This window comes from Asparagus officinalis, chromosome 4, assembly GCF_001876935.1.
Source record: "Asparagus officinalis chromosome 4, Aspof.V1, whole genome shotgun sequence".
In the NCBI taxonomy this organism is placed as follows: Eukaryota; Viridiplantae; Streptophyta; class Magnoliopsida; order Asparagales; family Asparagaceae; genus Asparagus; species Asparagus officinalis.
In genome coordinates, this window is record NC_033797.1 from 7,009,284 (window position 1) to 7,030,884 (window position 21,601).

Sequence of the window (21,601 nt, forward strand, 5' to 3'; positions counted from 1 at the left end):
TTCAAGGAAATGCTTTTCATAATACTGGAAGGAGAAATACAACAAATACACAGGTTCCAAATCGATGATATTCCACATCGAAAACCAAAAGATAAAATGGAAATACTACAAGAGATCAAGCAAACCCTTTTATCACGCTGATGAAGTAAGCAAAGCCTTATTTTAATCCCAAGTAGCTGCAACTGATTCATGAGTAATTTCAAACATCAATTCAAGGTAGAGGAGAAAGTCCAAGGTTGTGTATTCTGACAATAAGGGCATGCATCAAAATCGCATGCCATCTTAAAATGTCTCTCTCATGCAGAAAAGCAGCCAAGGTAAGAAACCGCAAGTTCCTGGGTAGCTCGAGCAGGAGTGGCAATACATATTTCTGGGCTCACATATCTTTGAATGATAAAAAAAATTATGGATACAAGGATCAAACTGAACACACCTCAAGCGATTACAATGATATGATACAAACTCACAATTTCCTTTCTTTGATTCCCCAATCCACCCCACTCACACATCAATACATCAATAATCAACAAGAAGTCAACAAATACAAACGCATGTACACGATCTTAAAGCAGGATATTGATGAATGGCTAAGTATGCCATCACTAAATCCATTGCTTTGGAGACTGGTTGTATTTTCAAATTCTTGTGGCTCTTTGAGTTTATGAGCAACAGCCAGAACTTTGCCTCGAATTAGATTCCTGCTTCTGTTTCAATATATTTTTCTTCCCAACTGTAGATCCTTCCTCCAATAGGCTAGGAATTTCCAAAATCTGCAAAGTAGGAATCTCATACAATTAACGTGTAAATTGTGGAAATAACTGAATGATAGTTAATCACCCAGACAATCAAATCCTAAGCAATATCAACAGCAAGCATGAACCTGCATCACTGAATTTACTGTGGTATAGTTAACAAATCTAGTATTCCTGCTAAAAATAATAATAGAGACCAGGGCAATTTTATGGACAAATTTTCAAAACCAACCTTTTTCGGTTTTTATTTGCAAAAACCGACCGCTTTTGAAAATAATTACAAAAACCGACTTGTTTTCAGCCCAGCGCTGAAAACAGGTCGGTTTTTGTTAAAAAATTTTCGAAACTTCACGGGAGTTCAACTCCCGTAAAGTTTAATGTATTTTTAAACTTCACAGGAGTTTAACTCCCGTGAAGTTTAATTTATATATAAATCTTCACGGGAGTTCAACTCCCGTGAAGATTTGCCCAAGATGCAACGCCAGAGCTGCTCTCTGGAAGTTGGCACTGCAACTTCACGGGAGTTGAACTCCCGTGAAGTTGCAGTCTCAACTTCTCAGTCTCAAGGAAAAAACAGGTAAAATCTTTCTAAAAAAAATTATACTCTTTAATTTTTGTATACTCTCACTATTTGATTGTGATTTCATATAAAAATCTAGATTTTAGAATTTAATTGTGAATTATTTATGAATTTTGTGAAGAAATGTGAAAATTAGAGGGGAAATTATCAATAAATGTGAAAATTAAAGGGGAAATTATCAATAATTTTATAAAATTTGTGAAGAATTAGTGTGGAAATTATCAATGTGAAATTAGTGTGGAAATTTCACAATTATTTACGAATTTTGTGAGGAAATGTGAAAATTAGAGGGGAAATTATCAAAAAATGTGAAAATTAGAGGGGAAATTATCAATAATTTTGTGAAATTTGAGAAGAATTAGTGTGGAAATTATCAATAATTTTTGCGGAATTAGTGGGGAAATTATCAATAATTTTGTGAAATTAGAGGGGAAATTATCAATAATTTTGTGGATTATTTACGAATTTTGTGAAGAAAAATCAAATAATTTTGTGCATTTAGAGGTGAAATTATGAATTAATGTGGAAATTAGAGTTACTACCTAAATGTAAAAATTAGTAACAATCAATATTTATTTTGCTTTTCGTGTAATATTGATCTTGAATTTTTCACTCTTCAGAGTTAACGATGAACGATCGAATCCTGATCTTGAATTTTTCACTCTTCAGAGTTAACGATGAACGATCGAATCGTAATTCTCTGTTCTTATGATAGGAAGATCAATTATCTCGAAAATAATATGCCTGTTTATGAAGGAGGCGCGACGAGACCGTTGTTCATAACAAAATCGTGTACTTTCGATGAGTTGGTTAATGAATTACACAAACTTACATTAACTAAATCATGTGAGTATCACCTCAGTGTGGTTTGCAATTATCCTGTTGTAGGGAACAGAACAAGTGGCATTCAAATATCAAGTGACTACGATATGGGTCTCATTCATGTCTTACACGACGAGAAGCGTTCGGTCGAATTGTTCATTGAAAAACATCAGAGGGATTTGGGCAAATCGTTGCACTCCCAAGGAATGTATTCCCGCATGTTGGAGGATCCTGAAGTTAATTTCGTAGGCTTTTTATCTCCTCAACAAGATGAATGTTGGACACAATCACAATACATGAGCGGTCCTTCGTTCGTGGGCACTTCGAATGCTTTCGATACTAACACGGGAATTCAAGAAGATAATGCAAGTGTCGAATCCGAGAATGATGATGAAGAGGAGGGATTACAAATTAATAGCATGACCTTGATAGATCGTGATGACGGGGAAAACCAACACATCGACGGGGCTTATGTTAATAATGAGTATGTCGGCTTAGAGGATCCGCCGCCCGATGAACTTCAAGGAGATGAATGGATTGATAACTCCGCGATGGAAAGTGTTCATATTGGCACTAATAGCGGTGTTGATACACAGGCCGAGGACTTCTCATTCATCAAGGGAGATCTTTACGAGAGTAAGGAGAAATTGATCCATGCTATTCGCACGTATTCCATTGCAAAAAATGTGAAGTTCAGGCCAACCAAAAAAACCAAAAATAATACTACAAGCTATAATGTGGTTTGTTTCTATCGCAAAGATGACGATGTCGAAGATAATAGTGGACACCACGACGGCAATGCGAGGTGTCCGTGGAAGCTTAATTCACGCTCGGGTGCAAGAGTAGGTGGGCAATTCAAAATCACGGCATACAATGGACTCCACACTTGTAGCAATCCTCGATTAGAGATGAATAACAAGAATGTGTCATCTTCTTTTATATATCGATTGATTTTACCGCATCTGAGGGAGCATCTTGATCTAAGGCCAAAAGATATCCGTCTTTTAGTGCATAAAGCCACCAACTTGGATGTATCATATCACAAGTGTTGGAATGCTAGGAGAAAGACGATGATAAAAATATTCGGGGATTGGGATAATTCGTATGAGATCTTACGTCATTATCTTGAAGCACTCAAAAGAGAAAATCCGGGGACTGTCTACGAAGTATCTTCGGACCCCGTTGATGGCGGAGAACGGCGGTTCACCGGTGTATTTTGGGCATTTGGGCCCTGTATTGAGGGGTTTCGATATTGTCGTCCCCTTCTTAGCATTGATGGAACTCACTTATATGGTAAATACAAAGACGTTTTGCTTGTTGCAACCGGAGTTGACGCGGATGACGGGTTGTTTCCTTTAACATTCGCAGTGGTTGATGTTGAAAACACAGAGAATTAGGCTTAGTTTTTTGCATGCATTAGATATCATATCCCTAGTGTGGGGACGCGGCCGATTACATTCATATCCGATAGGATGAAAGGAATTCCAAGAGTACTCCAACGACATTTTCCGCCACCACATGCACATCGCTATTGCTTGCAACATATTAGAGACAACTTCAAGAAGAAGTATGGAAACGCTCAGGTTCAAGACTTACTTTGGCAAACCGGTTGTGCAACAGAAAAATATGTTTATGAACAAATACGAGAGAGGATTAAGTTCATTTCACGAGCTGCACATGATTGGATCGAAACTAGTTTGAGTCCAAACAATGTTGATAAGTGGGCTTTATGTGAGGATGGCGGCAAACGGTTCTGTATGATGACTACGAACGCGTCTGAGAGCTTCAATGGCGTGCTCAGGGGAGCACGCGGCATGCCAATACAGGCACTAGTTGCTAAAACTTTTTACAGGCTTAATAAATTCTTTCTTCGACGTCGAGAACTTGGTGAAAATATGCGCTCAGAGCTAACACCGAAGGTTGATGAAATGCTAGCGGCTCGGATTGTACAAGCTCGGTCCTTTCAGGTCGTACGATATAGTTTTAATGAATGGGAGGTGCTCGAGGGAATAACCCATAGAGAAAGTCGCTCTTACAAAGTCAATATGTTGGTGGATCACACTTGTACGTGCACTTGTAATGTACCGCAACTACAATGGATTCCTTGTTTACATATTGTAGCAGCTTGCTCCGACCTACAGGGTGGTGCTCGCATTTCACATTATGAATTTGTCGCGGCTTGGTATTCTGCATACAACTATCAACAAACCTACAAAGAGTGTTTTCGTCCACCATACGATAGTCGACATTGGACACAAGATGGGCCACGGATATTACCTCCACTGTATAAAAGATCGGCGGGGCGCCCTCGTTCCGTGCGTATTAGAAATAGTATGGATGACGGACGTGAAGGAGCTAGGAGGAGAAATAAGTGCAGTAGATGTGATCAACCGGGTCACAACAAAAATAGGTGTCCAGTTAGTATTAGGCGTTGATTTGTATTATGTAGCGTTTGTAATATGTAGCGTTTTGTATTATGTAGCGTTTTGCACCCATGCATTTCACCTATGCATTTGTATTATGTAGCGTTTTGCACTATGTTTTGGTAATGTATGTCATTCGTATTTGTTATCTTTGAAGCGTATGATACTCGTTATTTGTAATATGTTCTGTATGATACTTTGTTCATTTCACCCATGCACTTGTATTATGTAGTGTCTTGCACTCTGTATATATGCTCATATTTTAATCACAGGTCTATTCATTATGGATCCGGGACCGAAAAATCCCGATGTTTTGTACCTTCAGGCGAGTCATTGTTCAGACCATATTGGTTCGGGAGAGGTAATACGAATAAATTAGATATATATTTCTTCGATTAATGTAATTTTTTTATGAATATACTTAAAACTTATTCTCGTTTTATGTGCAGCCCGTACCAAACATCACGATGATCGAGCATTCCCAGAGTCATTCGGCTTGGGTCATTGAGGATGAGAGGGTACTACTACTGATCGCTCAGGCCGGTTTTCGACCGTGTTCGACGATTCGTTATATTAGGCTTGATTGGCCGTTCATCACTACACTTATTGAGAGGTGAAGGCCAGAGACCAACACCTTTCACATGCATATAGGGGAGTGCACCATCACCTTACAGGACGTGGCCGTCATACTTGGACTCCGGATCGATAGACCGGCAGTTACGGGCACCGATGATCATAGTTGGCCGGAGGTATATGCTAGGCTTCTTGGTCAGGTTCCCGACTTGAGGAGTGGTGCGATGAAGCTATCGTGGCTTCGTCAGACATTTCAGAGCGATATACCAGAGGATGCCTCTATTGAGACGCTCCAGTTTCATGCTCGTGCATACATATTGCACATGATAGGTTGCGTACTATTTCCTTATGCGAGCAAGACTCTCGTACATGCACGATGGCTGCCACTGCTGGAGGATTTCGGTGTATGCGACGCACTATCGTGGGGCAGTGCGGTGTTGGCATATTTGTATCGAGAATTGAGTAGAGTATCTCTAATGCAGAATAAAGAATTCAAGGGATGTTGTACGTTGATACAGATTTGATCATGGGAGCGCATTCATATTGGACGACCCACTTTACTTATGCACCGTGACTTGGAGGGGCAGTATCCGTTGGCATACATGTATAATTGTACACACATATTTAATTCGTAACCTGAATATTTATACTTATATATTCGCTATTCTGCATATAGGTATAACGTGTGATACGCTCAGTACAGATCAGCGACGCGTCACCGTCAGTTTTACCGAAATGAGCTTGATGACCTCCAACACGAACAGGTAAATATAAAACTCAAGAAGTATGAATAGTATGAATATTATAGTTTTTCTGTATGATACTGATAAATTTTTTATTTTATTTCAGTTCAAGTGGAGACCCTATACACCGCCGGAGCTCGATATGCATTCTCTTGCATCTATCTGCCGAGATAGTCCTGACTTGTGGAGAGCCAGAGTTCCATTGATCTGTTGGGAGATCGTAGAGATGCATGTCCCGGACCGTGTGCTACGGCAGTTTACGCTCTCTCAGCATATTCCAGATCCTGTCGAGCAGATCAATCGTCGGCGACGCCCTACATCGCACCGGACTGACTGGGCCGTAGTCCGTACAGCCTACATAGACAGGTGGGTTCACAGGTGGGATTGCATACAGGATACGAGGCCCACAGCTGTTGACTATACCGCGTATATGCGTTGGTATTGGGGTATCACACGTAGATGGATCACGCGTGACCCACAACCCTTAGCTGGACACATGCCACGTCCACCGACAGATAGTTACATTCCTAGTGGGATGAATGAGAGAGATTACGTAAGTTTCTAAGCTAAATTATAACATTTTTTATTGAGTTGATACTTAATAAATTGTTTACCACGCAGGTCTGTGTTTTAGATAGCATTGAGGCTGATATTGATGTCACTGTGCCTGAGATTCATGATTCGGCGGCGTTAGGACTCCTCAGCAGGATTAAGAAGACCATAGCGCAGGTGTTTCATAAGACTCACGTCGACGAGTTCACAGGCCGTGAGGACAGATCTCGCTCATTTGGACAGGCGTACGCTCGACGTCGACGGCCACGTGATGATGACGCCGGCACTTCGCATGCCGATGGAGCCGGCACTTCGCAGCTTCATACACAGCCGGATACACAGATAGTTGCGGCTCATCAGCAGGAACCCAGGGGGCTCACGTCGACGAGTTCGCAGGCCGTGAGGACAGGTCTCGCTCATTTGGACGGGCGTACGCTCGACCCGGCACTTCGCATGCCGATGGAGCCGGTACTTCGCATGCCGATGGAGTCGGCACTTCGCAGCTTCATACATAGCCGGATACACAGATAGTTGAGACTCATCAGCAAGAACCCAGGGGGCGGGGAAGAGCGAGGGGGAGGGGGAAGAGAGGGAGAGGAAGGAGGGCAGCTATATTGGGTTGTATTTGAACTTATTTTGTTAAAATTTGGAACTTTCTTGAATTTTCAAATACTAAACTTTTGAAGATAAATTATTGTTCATATACATAATCGTGTGTGTTTAATTCATGGTTGAATCATGTATATATTGTTGTTTGCAAATAAATTGGCATATATATGAGTTATAATTCATGGTTGAATCATGTATATATTGTTGTTTGCAAATAAATTGGCATATATATGAGTTAACAAGTACGTATACAAAACATGCACAGCAGGCTGTGCATGTTTTGGAGGAGCTGCAACTTCACGGGAGTTCAACTCCCGTGAAGTTGCAATCCCAACTTCCCAGAGATCGGTTCTCTGGCGATATTGACTGTAACTCCACGGGAGTTCAACTCCCGTGGAGTTTTAAGAAGAAATTAAACTTCACGGGAGTTCAACTCCCGTGAAGTTTAATTTCTCAATAAACATCACGGGAGTTGAACTCCCGTGATGTTTCGGAAAACTTTTTACAAAAACCGACCTGTTTTCAGCGATGGGCTGAAAACAGGTCGGTTTTTGTAATTATTTTTAAAAGCGGTCGGTTTTTGCAAATAAAAACCGAAAAAGGTTGGTTTTGAAAATTTGTCCGCAATTTTATATGGCAAAAAACAAATCAAATGTTAGATATAGTGCACAAAAACGTGTGTTCCATATATTGATACAATTCCAAAAAACAAATATTATCATATTCATTGTCTTTAGGTGATTAGGTCCGTAGACTTCTCTGGACTTCTCAAGTTTCAAATTGCTTGCATGGGGTAAACAGTAAACTACAAACATAAGATAGGTTTTACTGACAAATAGACTTATTACAGATGGTGAGCCCCTCTCTTGCCAATAGTTTTCTGGATACGAATTGTGACCAACTTAAAGCATTGACATCAAATTGAGTTAAATGCTGTCAAGGTTGTCCACGGAGCTGTCTCAACATATAGTTTTGCTCCTTTGATGGCCCCAGTTTGAAGGAAAATGGAAAATGACAAGAAGGTAATGATTAATCCAGTTCACATACTAATCATTTTTAAGTCACATAATCCAAAGGTCTGTCGGTCTGCTGGTTGGTATGGGCAAGTGTGGCCCAAATGGAAACTGAAACATCTAATCTACAGAACAATAACTTTATCGTCATAAAGATAAAGCTCAAGTGATCATTTTGTGTTAATCTTGATAATTAACTACTGTTCCTCAACTCATACATCACCCCATCTAACGTTATTTATACAAAACCTGAGTAACTTCTATATTCCAAGTGAAATGGCAATGCTGCTAGTAATTATTATTCTAATATATCATTAATTGACACGAGATTTCTGTACAATGTTTGAGAAGATATGCTATAATATTGCATGCCGTGAAATATGATTTTTATCATAGCCATAGGTGCACCATCCAGCTCTTAAACTTTTGGGTTAAGTAGTGTCTATCGTTTCTTCCAGAGCAGATGGAATAAAAGCTTCCTGTTTCAAACCCTGATGTAAATGTTGATAGTTGCCTCCATGTGTTGTCGTACATAGAAAAGGTGCATGGGCCATCTCCCATGTGTAGATAATGTCCTTTTTTGTTGGCTCACCATCCCAGCTTATGGCTTTAGCTTTCTTGGGAAAAGGTGGCAGCAAAGATATCAAGAGTAATATAAAGAAACATCCCCAGTGGTCATTGTCATATGCTGTTATCCTTAAAACAATTATGTACCTTTAACGCAAGTTCTTCAAAGCATTTCACAACATTTGATCGAGTTTTTGCACTGCATTCAAGAAACAAGCATCCATATTCTTTTGCCAGGGCAATTCCCTCTTCTCTCGTCACAGCCCTTTCAGATTCCTTAAAAAGAGATGAAAATAATTAATAGTGTCCGAAACGTGAGCAACAGACAGATGCATACAGAAACAAAATAAATAACAAGCTTGATATATTAAGATGATCCTGTTGTACTTCACACTTACTCAAATGACAAAACGGAACCGAAAGAGAAACAAAGGTATCTGAATAGCATCAATTTATATCTATTTGCATGTGTTCATGCAAAAAGCATGCCTATACAAAAAACTATTAATTTAACATTGCAGTTCTTGCAAAATTTGTTAATCAAGGTACCGTTGTAAGAATTTCTAAGGAAGCTACTTCACAAAGGAAGTGAGATTAATTAAAAAAAAAACACCGGCTAGCTGCAAGTTTGGAAGATGGCATATGAGTTGTGACTTGCGCATGTTTGGATACACCCACCAATACATCTAATCCTCGATTCATTTTCCAATCACTTTATCAAATTGAACGAAATTCTTGTCTGGCTGTCAGTGTGAGTAAAATCCTAAGGATTAGAACCCAAATATTAGCCCAATCTTTTGACTTAAACTCCTTCCTAGCCAAAGGATTGATCTCTCTGGTAGCCAACTACCCTTTAGACAAAAGATAATGCCTTGTTCATGAGTTAATGCACTTCTGGGTGCAACTCCTGTGGATTCTCACCTGGTGAATCCAAAGGATTCTTATCCCAAATGAAATATAAATTAAAGAGGTGGCAAGTGCCAATCCTATCTTGTAATGTCCCAACTCCAACAACTTATGTATTGTTTATGAAATGTTTTTAAGATACGAATACTAAAAGAAGCCAAGCATAAAAATTGAGGAGCTACAAATAGACAATAAAAGATAGAATGTAACTTGACAACATTATGCAAGTAAAAATTAAGATATGCTGCAGGATAGTTGGGTTGAGCATGCAGAATACATAAAACAGATGAAACAAAGCTGTAGCAGTATTTATGGAATAGCGACATATAAATGCAATATACCTTGTCAACTTTATTTCCGACGAGAACTTTGACACAGTCCTGGTTTGTTGAATAAAGTTCTACTTCCTTGGTCCATACATCAGATAGGTTTGTAAAAGTTTCTCTCTTTGTTACATCATAAACTAGAAAAAAAAAGGATCCAAGAGTCAGTTCATTGTCCATACAATGCAAGCTAGAATATGAGACGAAAAAAGGGAAAAGAAAAGAAAAAAGTACTAAAGGAACTAATTTTAAATCAGTTGACCAGGAATAAATCTGAGGGGATATAGAATTGAAGGCAAATAAATATAAGCAATGACTCATAGCCTTGTTTTTAAACAAAAAAACAAAGCAGATCAATTTCCACCATCGCACTTCTCGCTTTGAAACACAAACTCGGCTTCAAAATCACATATAAGACCTTCATGTAGGACCTTCATGTAGGAACAAAATCTAACCACAAGGATGAAAAATAGGAAATGTGCTAAAAACTATATCATGAAAATTAAATAAAATAACTCCGCCAATGTTGTTTGTCAACACAGCCTGTCCCAAGCCAAGATAAAGGAGGAGGGTTATGTTAGGTAGCCGATAGCCAGCGTAAAACATAGTCGGACCCACATGCAAAATGAATCTTATTATATACTCGTTGGGGCGTTCCCACCGCGACGGTTTGCATTGATTCCACCCCGATGCAATGATAAGTAAGCAAGGGTGGTTTGCTAGGGCATCCCCCGGAAGCGACGCATTATATCGATGTCACCCTGGTGTAATGACAAGTAAAAATCTACAATCCTCTAATAGGGTACCTAATAGTATTAGGTATAGACTAGAATGGTCTAAGAGGGAAAATTGAAGGAGACTTTTACAAGAAAATAGAATTAAACTAGTCACTTTACCCTAATGGAAATGAAATAATAATTAATTAACTTAAAATAATTAATTAACTTAATAATATTATAGTTATATTAACTATATAACATAATACAATATATTTAAAATAGTTAAATAAAATTAACTATAAAAAACATAGTTATACTAAATACCATATTATTAGTATTATTTATTACTATATATACTATATATACTATTTTAGTATTTTGATTTTTTTTTTTTATTAATTACTTTAATTTTATTTAGTATTTCTATTTTATTTTGTATTTAATTACTTTTTACTTTGTTTGTTTTGTTTTTAGGGAGAAACCAAGACAAAGTAAGAGAGTTTTGGTTGTGTAAGAGCATCCTATATCTAGACCATATCTAAATGGAATCGAAATATAAAATAAATGTAAGTGGGGTTCCGTTGTATAAATCTTTAAACAAGATAGATATGTCCTATAGCAAACAAACTCTAAACTATACGGTTTGATTTGATCAAAAAAATTTCTTTTTCGCCTAAGAAGTTCTGGATGAATTGACAATTTCAATTCAAATCGAATAATTCAACCTATTCCACATTAATAGGAGTACATTTATGTTTCTGCTTCACGAATATGATATTTTCTGGGCATTTCTAATAATATCAGGTGCTATTCCTATCTTGGCATTTGTAATTTCCGGAGTTTTAGCCCCGATTAGTGAAGGACCAGAGAAGCTCTCTAGTTATGAATCAGGTATAGAACCCATGGGAGACGCTTGGTTACAATTCCGAATCCGCTATTACATGTTTGCTCTAGTTTTTGTTGTTTTTGATGTTGAAACGGTCTTTCTTTATCCATGGGCAATGAGTTTCGATGTATTGGGTGTATCCGTATTTATAGAAGCTTTAATTTTCGTGCTTATCCCAATTGTTGGTTCAGTTTATGCATGGCGAAAAGGAGCATTGGAATGGTCTTAGTTGAATATTCAGACAATCAAAAAAAGAAAAACGAAGGAAAAGATTACATTGAGACAGTTATGAATTTGATTGATTTTCCGTTACTTGATCAAACAACCCCCAATTCAGTTATTTCAACTACATCAAATGATCTTTCGAATTGGTCAAGACTCTCCAGTTTATGGCCTCTTCTCTATGGTACCAGTTGTTGTTTCATCGAATTTGCTTCATTAATAGGCTCGCGATTCGACTTTGATCGTTATGGATTAGTACCAAGATCGAGTCCTAGGCAAGCGGACCTAATTTTAACAGCCGGGACAGTAACAATGAAAATGGCTCCTTCTTTAGTGAGATTATATGAGCAAATGCCTGAACCAAAATATGTCATTGCTATGGGAGCCTGTACTATTACAGGAGGGATGTTCAGTACTGATTCTTATAGTACTGTTCGGGGAGTCGATAAGTTAATTCCTGTGGATGTCTATTTGCCGGGCTGCCCGCCTAAACCAGAAGCAATTATAGATGCTATAACGAAACTTCGTAAGAAGATATCTCGAGAAATCTTTGAAGATAGAACTTTGTCTCAACAGGAAAATCGATGTTTTACTACTAATCACAAGTTTTATGTTCGACATAGTACTCATACTGGAAATTACGATCAAGGATTATTCTATCAATCACCATCTACTTCAGAGATACTTTCTGAAACATTTTTCAAATCCAAAAGTTCAGCATCTTCACACGAATTAGTGAATTAGGCAAGGTTCTTTTGTGCAGAATAAGAAAGAGCGGGTCAATCTTTCAAAATTTCATTGGAAATAGAGAATACTTATACAAATAAAAATGTGGGAGAAATCAGGAAGATGCAGGTTCGTTTATCTGATTGGCTAGTCAAGCATGAACTGATTCATAGATCTTTGGGCTTCGATTGCCGAGGAGTAGAGACTTTACAAATAAAAACCGAGGATTGGGACTCCTTTGCTGTCATTTCATATGTATATGGTTACAATTATTTACGCTCACAGTGTGCCTATGATGTAGCACCAGGCGGATTTTTAGCTAGTGTGTATCATCTTACGAAAATACGGTATGGTATAGATAAACCGGAAGAGGTATGCATAAAAGTATTTGCCCCAAGGAATAATCCTAGAATCCCTTCAGTTTTCTGGATTTGGAGAAGTGCCGATTTTCAAGAACGGGAATCTTATGATATGTTGGGAATCTCTTATGATAATCATCCACGTCTTAAACGTATCTTGATGCCTGAAAGTTGGATAGGCTGGCCCTTACGTAAGGACTATATTACCCCCAATTTCTATGAAATACAAGATGCTCATTGAATGATAAGAAATTAATGTTCACTTATACGACACGGCTCCAGATTTTATTCAAGTCAAGGAATATTTTTGGTTTTGTTCTAGATGAAAGAGAATAACTGGACTCTAATCCGTATCGTAGTAAGGATGGACTAAAAAAAGACTTGATTGCTATTCCCTAATTTGGAAGATATCCATTTCGTTTGAGCAGAAACAATCGATGAATCAAAAAAGTTCTGCACCACGAACTTTGTACCGCGCATGTCAATCACTTGAAAGTAGCGTAAGCAAGAGTGAAGAAATAGCATAAATAAATACGATAGGAAATGACAAAAGAGTGGATTTTCTTTGTACTGTGTATGATATGAAATGTATCCTGTCTTTTCCTATCCTTCAACACATCTAGATGAATAAATATGTATCGCGTTCTAGACCATTAATCTGTATTCTGACCTGTTTTGTAATTGTTATGAATATATCTTTTCGATATATTATTCACGTGTCAGGAACCAGATTTGAACTGGTGACACGAGGATTTTCAGTCCTCTGCTCTACCAACTGAGCTATCCCGACCATTTCCCGCGCATGATCCTAGTAGAGTACTTGTATCTATGGAAATTAAATAGACTAAAAAAAGTATTTAAAAATTTAACCTAGTCCCCGATTTCTTAGATCTTTAAAAAGAAGACTTTCTGTAAGTTGTAAGTGATATGGACTGTGAATAATTCAATAATGGTAATTCCTTGACCATATATGTTCATTTGTACATGTATGGTATCTATTCAAACCAAATTAGGATAAGATCCAAAGATTTCTGTTCGAATCCGTTTTTGAAAGAGTCGAATCAATGAAACAGATATTGAATTTTCTTTGAACTTCTTATGAAAAAAAAAGAGGATAAATAGTTAATTAAAAAATGGGCTTTTTATTGGGGATAGAGTTAACTATAAAAAACATAGTTATACTAAATACCATATTATTAGTATTATTTATTACTATATATACTATATATACTATTTTAGTATTTTGATTTTTTTGTATTAAATTACTTTATTTTATTTAGTATTTATATTTTATTTTGTATTTAATTACTTTTTACTACTTTGAATATAGATACACTACCGAAAATACAATGTAATTAGTGGATGTCATGATTAGAAAAAAGATAAATATAATTTGTTTATAAGAAACTAAATGGATAGGTGAAAATTCTAAAGAAATTGAAAAGACCAGATATAAACTTTGGTACAAAGGAAATTACTTTTTACTACTTTGAATATAGATACACTACCGAAAATACAATGTAATTAGTGGATGTCATGATTAGAAAAAAGATAAATATAATTTGTTTATAAGAAACTAAATGGATAGGTGAAAATTCTAAAGAAATTGAAAAGACCAGATATAAACTTTGGTACAAAGGAAAAGAGAAGAATAGGAATGGAGTGGAAGTTCTTGTAGATAATATAATAAAAGAAAGTGTTGTAGATATAAGAAGAAGAGTTGATAAAATAATACTAATAAAAGTTATCTTAGGTGTAGAGGTTATTAATATTATTAGTACTTATGCACCACAAATAGGCTTGTCCGAGAGTACTAAAAGAGAATTTTGGGATAGATTAAATGAATTAGTACAAGAAATCTTATTTGGAGAGAAATTACTTATAGGAAGGGATCTTAATGGGAATGTTGGTAAGAATAATAATGGATATGAGAGGATATACGAAGGTTTCGGGTATGGAGATAAGAACGATATGGGTAAATCAATTCTAGAGTTTGCAATATCGTATGATTTGATAATAGCAAATACACTATTTAGAAAATGGGATGAACACTTTAAAAGTGATTTTAATAATAGTCAAACTGACTTTTTTCTTACTAGAATGGCAGATAGGTTAATATGTAATGATTGTAAAGTTATACCATGAGAGAGTTTAAGTACACAACATAGATTGATGGTCATAGACATATCTATTAAAAAGTAAAGTAGAAAAACTAACTTGAACAAAAGACTAAGAACTAAATTGTGGAATTTAAAAAGGAAGAATTTAATACATTTTAAAGATAAGATAATGAAAGAAGATAAATGGAATATAGATAATAAAGACTAATATTACGTGGAATAGCATGTTTTTTGTATTAGAAAAGTCGCTAAAGATCACTGTTATAAATAGAGATAAATATCCCCGCAATCGCGACGCTAATAGCGTTAGCGGTCCCTTCCCGCTACGCTATCGCCCAATAACGGTGACATATTGTGAAATATGCGCTTTCCGTTCGCAAAAGCGACCAATAGCGCACCGTAACGATAAATAACGGGTGATTACGTACAAAATCCGCTTTTTGACTTTTATTTAAAAGCGGTTTGAAGTTTTTTTTTTAAATTAAACCTAACCCTTGACCACTGCATTCCATCGCCTACCGCGATTTTTGACATACTCCCGCCGCCTCTCATAGTCACTGGCACCTAACTCAGCACTACCTCTCATCTCCTTCACCGTGAGCCCTCCTAGGGCAGTCCTCTCATCGCTCAGCTCATCTTCTCGAAAACCACGACTCTTTGACTTCTCCTTCAGTCGTCTTTGGTATTATGTGACGGTTACATGTTTATTTCATGTTTAGGATCTCTTTAAATCATCAAATATGCACTTTTAAATTTTTTAGATTTTTCTATAATCTTTTTTTAGTATTTATACATATTTAAATTAGACCGCTATTTAATTTTGTGTTTTTTACCGCTATTTTGCCGCAATAGCTTCAAATAGCCTTAGCGATGTCTCACCGCTACGCGACGCTATCCACTATCGATAACCTTACAAAAGATATACTAGGAGAATCTAAAGATTGTAGATTAGGCGGTAAGGAGAGTTGGTGGTGGAATGAGTGTACAAAAAATTATTAGAGAATAAAACTTTATATAAATAGTGACAAAAATGTAGTAGTAGGAAAAACTTAGAAAAATATAAACTAGTAAGGAAGGAAGCAAAAAGAGCGATTAGTGAAAATAAATACAAAACTCATAAAAAATTTTATAAGAAGTTAGAATCTAAAAAGGGAGAGAAAGATATATATATAAGCTTGCTAAGATTAAAGAAAGAAAAAGTAGAGATTTAGATAATATTAGGTGTATTAAAAATGAGGATCAAAGAGTTCTAGTGACCGACGGGGAAATAAAAGAGAGGTGGAGGTTTAATGATAATCAAACAAGTGAGTAAAATAGAGATTTTAACTATATAGTGAATGGTAGGAACTATAGATATTGTCGTAAAATTAGGATTAGCGAGGTTAAAGATGTTCTAAAGAAAATGAAAAGTGGACGAGCCGTAGAACCAGACGATATTTCTATTGAATTTTGAAAATATTTTGGAGATATAGGCTTAAGGTGGTTAACTAAACTATTTAATAAGATTATCGAGACGAAAAGAATGTCGGATGAGTGGAGGATTAGCATTTTGATACCAATATATAAGAATAAAGGGGATATACAAAGTTGTTCAAATTATCGAGGTATAAAACTCATGAGTCATACTATAAAACTTTGGGAGAGAGTAATTAAGCAAAGACTAAGAAAAGAGATATCTATATCTGAAAATCAATTTGATTGTATACCTGGGAGGTCAACTATGGAACCTATACAAATTTTGAGACGGTTGATGGAGAGATATAGAGAGAAGAGAAAGGATTTACATATGATTTTTATCGATCTAGAAAAAACTTATGATAGAGCACCTAGAGAGGTAATGTGATGGGTTTTAAAAAAGAATCATGTATCTAGTATATATATTGATGTGATTAAAGATATGTATGATAGAGTAATAACTAGAGTAAGAACTAATGAATGAGAGACTAAACTATTTCCTATTACCATAGGTTTACACAAAGTGTTAGCTTCAAGTCCTTATCTTTTTGCATTAGTTATGGACCAACTTACTAAGCACATTCAGGATAAAATTCCATGATGTATAGTATTTGTTGATGATATAGTATTAGTTGATGAAACTAGAAGAGGCATTATTGCTAAAGTAGAAAGATGGAGACAATCTCTTAAGTCTAAAGATTTCAGAATTAGTAAAACAAAAACAGAATATATGAAATGCATTTTTAGTAAAAGTAGGAAAGAAAGAGAGCATATAGTACATATTAATGCCTAAAAAATACCTAAAACTAATCATTTTCGCTATTTAGAATCTATCATTAGGCATGATGGTGAGATAGAGGATGATGTTGTGTATAGAATCAAATCGGGATGGTTGAAATGGAGGAGTTCTTCAAAAGTCTTATGTAATTGTAGAATACCAATGTAACTAAAGGAAAATTTCTATAGAATGGTTATAAGAACTATGCTTTATGGGTCAGAATGTTAGGTAATTAAAAAACAACATGTTTAAAAAATGAGTGTAGCAAAAAATGAGAATGTTACGATGGTCTTGTGGGTATACATTAAAAGATAGGATAAGAAATAAATGCATCTGTAGTATATTAGAGGTTGCGCCTATTGAGGATAAAATGAGAGAGAATAGATTAAGATGGTTTGGTCATGTACAAAGGAGACCCCTTAGTGCACCAATTAGAAAAAATGATAATATTAGAGTTAATAGGGCTAGGTAATTTAGAGGTCGACCTAGAATGACTTGGTCAGAAGCAATTAAGAAAGATATGATTAAGACTAACGTAACGGAGGAAATGACCCACAACAGAATAGAACGGAAAAATAAGATTCATGTAACCGACCCCAAACATTTGGGATAAAAGGCTTGGTTGTTGTTGTTGTTGTAGGAAAATTAAATAAAATATTCCCTTCCATCATCATGTTTGGGAGAGACAAAAATGGAATTATATAAAAAATATCAACATTAATTAACTAGATTAGCTCTAGAATGCCAGCCTGTCAACTTGCTCAGATGACCAACCTTTTTGATTTATAAGACTTCATGATCCATGCTAACTGCTGATGTGTTGCTCATTATGAAGTGCATATGTATATCACACGTGTTTCTACTTTCAAAGTATATCCAGTTAAATGAAATTCACTTCCCATAAGCAGAGCAGGATGCATATGTGGCCCCGAAAAAATGAAAAATCTTGATCTATACATCATACTATGTATATGAACAAAAAATAAACATTTCGAAGATGTTTAATGGTCTATCTAATGGATGCAAAATGTGTAGTCTAATATAGAATGAAACGAAATCTTAGACAGATGACATAAAAGTTTTTCTGTAGAAACTTTTTTGTTCATATACATTTTCATGATAAACAAGATGAATAGGGTGGCTAGTCCATTTGGACGAACCATCAAAAAGTTTCAAACCTCAAACTATCTTTAGGGAACCATAAATCCTTATCCGATGCGTATGTGTGCATCTAGTACTTAGGTCAAGTATTGAAGACAAATCCTTCTCATTTAAATTCAATGTTTGGAAATTCATATGAAAAACACTGTTACATTTTATCTACATCATCTGGCCTACATAAAATAAAAAAGATCTTTAAATTTTTTTGTCAAACCAAAAGACACAAAAAAGCGTAAAAAGTGAGTAGGTAAGTTTTAACACGTGAAGTGTTTGAGACGTAAGACCTAAGAAAAATTGGTTTGACAGGATTTTAGCGTTTAAATCAGATTAAGCATTTAGATCAAAATTTTCTAAGCACTACAGTCTAAATTTAAGCAAGAATATCACTTCCGATCGTACCTTTTGTGCCTACGATCCATGGGTAAGAGGAGAAAAATCACCACTGATGGAGCTAAAAAAGAAATTTCTAGTGACAAAAGTCAGCAATTGATCTCAATGTTAAAACAAAATGATTCCTCTCTGCCCCAAAAATGAGCCAGGTGGACTTTGTTATAGCTGTTGCTTGAATCCAGTTTAAGCATCCATGTTAATACGACATAGTGAGGACAAGAATCAAATTAGGCTGGAATTAGCCCATATGTGCTTAAGGAGTAAATGGCCTGAAGGTTAAGTATGTTTACGCCCAAAATGAGCTGTTCCCTTCTGAGTCATATGGGTTCCATGCCTTTAAGCCAAACATCCACCAGAAGCTTATGGTCCTTTTTGCTAAAAGAGAAGAGTGGTTTGTGCACTCCACAAAACCCACACTTTTCCCCCTCCAAACTCTCCCTAAATTGTTCTGAAGTAGATTGGAAAGAGAAACATACCTCTCTTAAGTTTTTTTATCAGATAGTTACTCTAAGAGAACTCCGTGAATAATGATTCCTTTTACAATTCAAGCTATCAGTTTACAACACCACAACATCCCAAGATGGTGAGGTTTAGAAAAATCTTAACGTTGTTCAAAACAAATTATTCTTAAATATGTCTTTACATTGCCGATGGAAGAGGACGAATAGCATATAACAAATAACATGCATATAGAAATGACAATAAACAGCAAATATCAAGTGACGTACATATAGAAACAACAAGGAAATACCAGACAAAAATAATACTACTTTTTTTTAGCTAATTGCGAATGCGATGTCAAATTGGTTTCACATACCGAGCATGATTCCTTGAGCACTTCGATAATAGGAACTAGTTAACGTCCTAAATCTCTCTTGTCCAGCTGAAAAACACACGAAAATTCTTGTCTCACAAACAAAAGATTAATACATAAACACACATTTGATTGCTTGCAGTTCAAGTTTAAGCAGCATATAAGCTGAATTCCTTACCACCAAAAAAATTTCGACATGGATTTGATACGTCCCAATTTATTGGATCAACTTTCGCATACATAATGTAACAACCTTATCAAAATGATTTTCTTGGGTCTTATCTTATTTACAACAATTTATCAACGAATTCAACAGAAAACGCTTTTTCAAACTTTTAGCACCCAGAAGAACATGAACAAAAAAACAAATGTGTAATTGCTAACCAGTATCCCATATGGTAAGCTTCAATTTCTTTCCAGCAACAGTAAGATGCTTGATCTTGAAATCCACACCTGCCCATGTTAAATTAAATTAAAACCTTAAATTCCTCAAAATTTCAAAATAAAATCACGAAGCACAGAAGAAGCCACAGTGCAAGAACCGTAAGTGGGACCCGGGCCCATTAGCTCATTTGGGCCCAAAGGGGATCCTAGATTTTCAAGATCCTTACATGCTAAACAACAAATTATGACCCAAGATTCTTCAATAATTAAAATTCAAGAAGAAATTGAGGTTACCAATTGTAGGAGCGAGATCGTCGAGATGAGAGGAGGTGAAGCTAAAAAGGAGGCTGCTTTTTCCAACTCCAGAATCCCCAACCAACAAAATCTTGAAGGAGTAATCGTAACTATTGTTTGGAGAGGGAGAAGCCCCCGATGATGATCCCATCTATCTAATAAAAATTACAAGTTTCTAGACAAAAAAAAAAGATGAGATTTTTTCCCCCTAAAAAATGAAATTTTTTCCCCCTCGATCTCGCCTTCTCTCTCCTCCAACCTCGATGCTGGCGATGGTGGTGGGGTTCGTAACTGGTGAAGGGAAAGTGAAAGAGGAGAGAGAAAGTGAGTGAGAGAGTGAGAAGAGTTATAAATAAATTTTTTTATGAAATAAATGAAGGTGGCGATAATAATAAAAATAAATAAATAAAAGAAAAGGAGAGATTGAGAGGGGGGAGGAGATGGGAGGGAAAAGTCGGATCGGCGTTTATCGTTTCGTTTTCGTCGAATCGTTGCGTGACGGCCGACACCGATATCAGGAATCGTCAGCCGAAAGCAGCAGAAAAAGAAGGTGACAGACTGACATATGGATTATTTTGTTTGTGGAAAGCAAAATCAACAAAACATAAAATGTTAGGGGTTTTTCAGTATTAGCCTCTTACATCTTTTATATATTTTAAAAATTAGTCTCTCAAAAATTTGTTATTAGGTCAACAAAACAATTTAACTAAGATAACCGTAACTTATTACCTTTTTTTTTTACAAGGATAAATTTCAGAAAACTCCCCAAAAGTTGGGTGGTGGTGGTGGTGGGGGTTGGGGGGGTTGAATGAATCTCTTTTACCCTTTTTAAGTCTACTAACGTCTCCCGCAAATTTTAGTTGTCTCACAAAACACCGAAAAATTTTCAAATTTTTCAATGGAAACATCAGGATCAATAAGCTACAAAATCGGTACACGGTCTGTGATCCCACTAACCCTACTAGGGTTCTATTGAATATTTTCGAAAGTTTAGAAGGATTTTGGAAAATGGTCTGAAATTCGAATACTCTTATTACAGATTTTTTAAAAAAATTAAGATGAATATGAGGTGGGTCTCAATTTCTGAAGATTTTCTGAAAAATAATCAAAGGATAATATTGGGTGACTGTCTGCTTGCGCATTGTTTGCAATTTAAGGAGGCCGCGTAACAATCTGAGACCAAGACCAGTGTGCGTCGCTATCCCAGGCCCAAAGAGAATGGGTCCGGCCCAAATTTATCCAGAGTACACGAATATAGACTAGCGTGTTTGTTTTCTTATAACAAGGAGACAAAATAGCAAGGTTAACCCTGACGCCACGTGATCCCACCCGTGTCTCGCACGAGGCCGGCGGTTGACGGGGAATTGGACGCGTGTGAGTTTTGAGGTGGAGTTTGTTAAACTAGATAATGATTTTTATTATTAAGTGTC

At 36.3% G+C, this 21,601-nt stretch overlaps 1 protein-coding gene and 1 non-coding gene across 2 annotated transcripts; both read right to left on the reverse strand.

Annotated features, from left to right (window-relative positions):
• On the reverse strand, positions 1-20,589 carry LOC109836492 (ras-related protein RABC2a-like). The gene is made up of 6 exons (XM_020404402.1): positions 20,172-20,589; positions 19,878-19,946; positions 19,497-19,562; positions 9,882-10,003; positions 8,782-8,910; positions 1-770 (listed from the first exon to the last, which is right to left on the reverse strand). Exons 1-6 carry the CDS (start codon positions 20,320-20,322, stop codon positions 660-662), a joined length of 648 nt encoding a protein of 215 aa, XP_020259991.1. The 5' UTR covers positions 20,323-20,589; the 3' UTR covers positions 1-659.
• Positions 13,493-13,565, reverse strand: TRNAF-GAA. Its single transcript has one exon. It is a non-coding gene; the product is annotated as a tRNA-Phe (tRNA).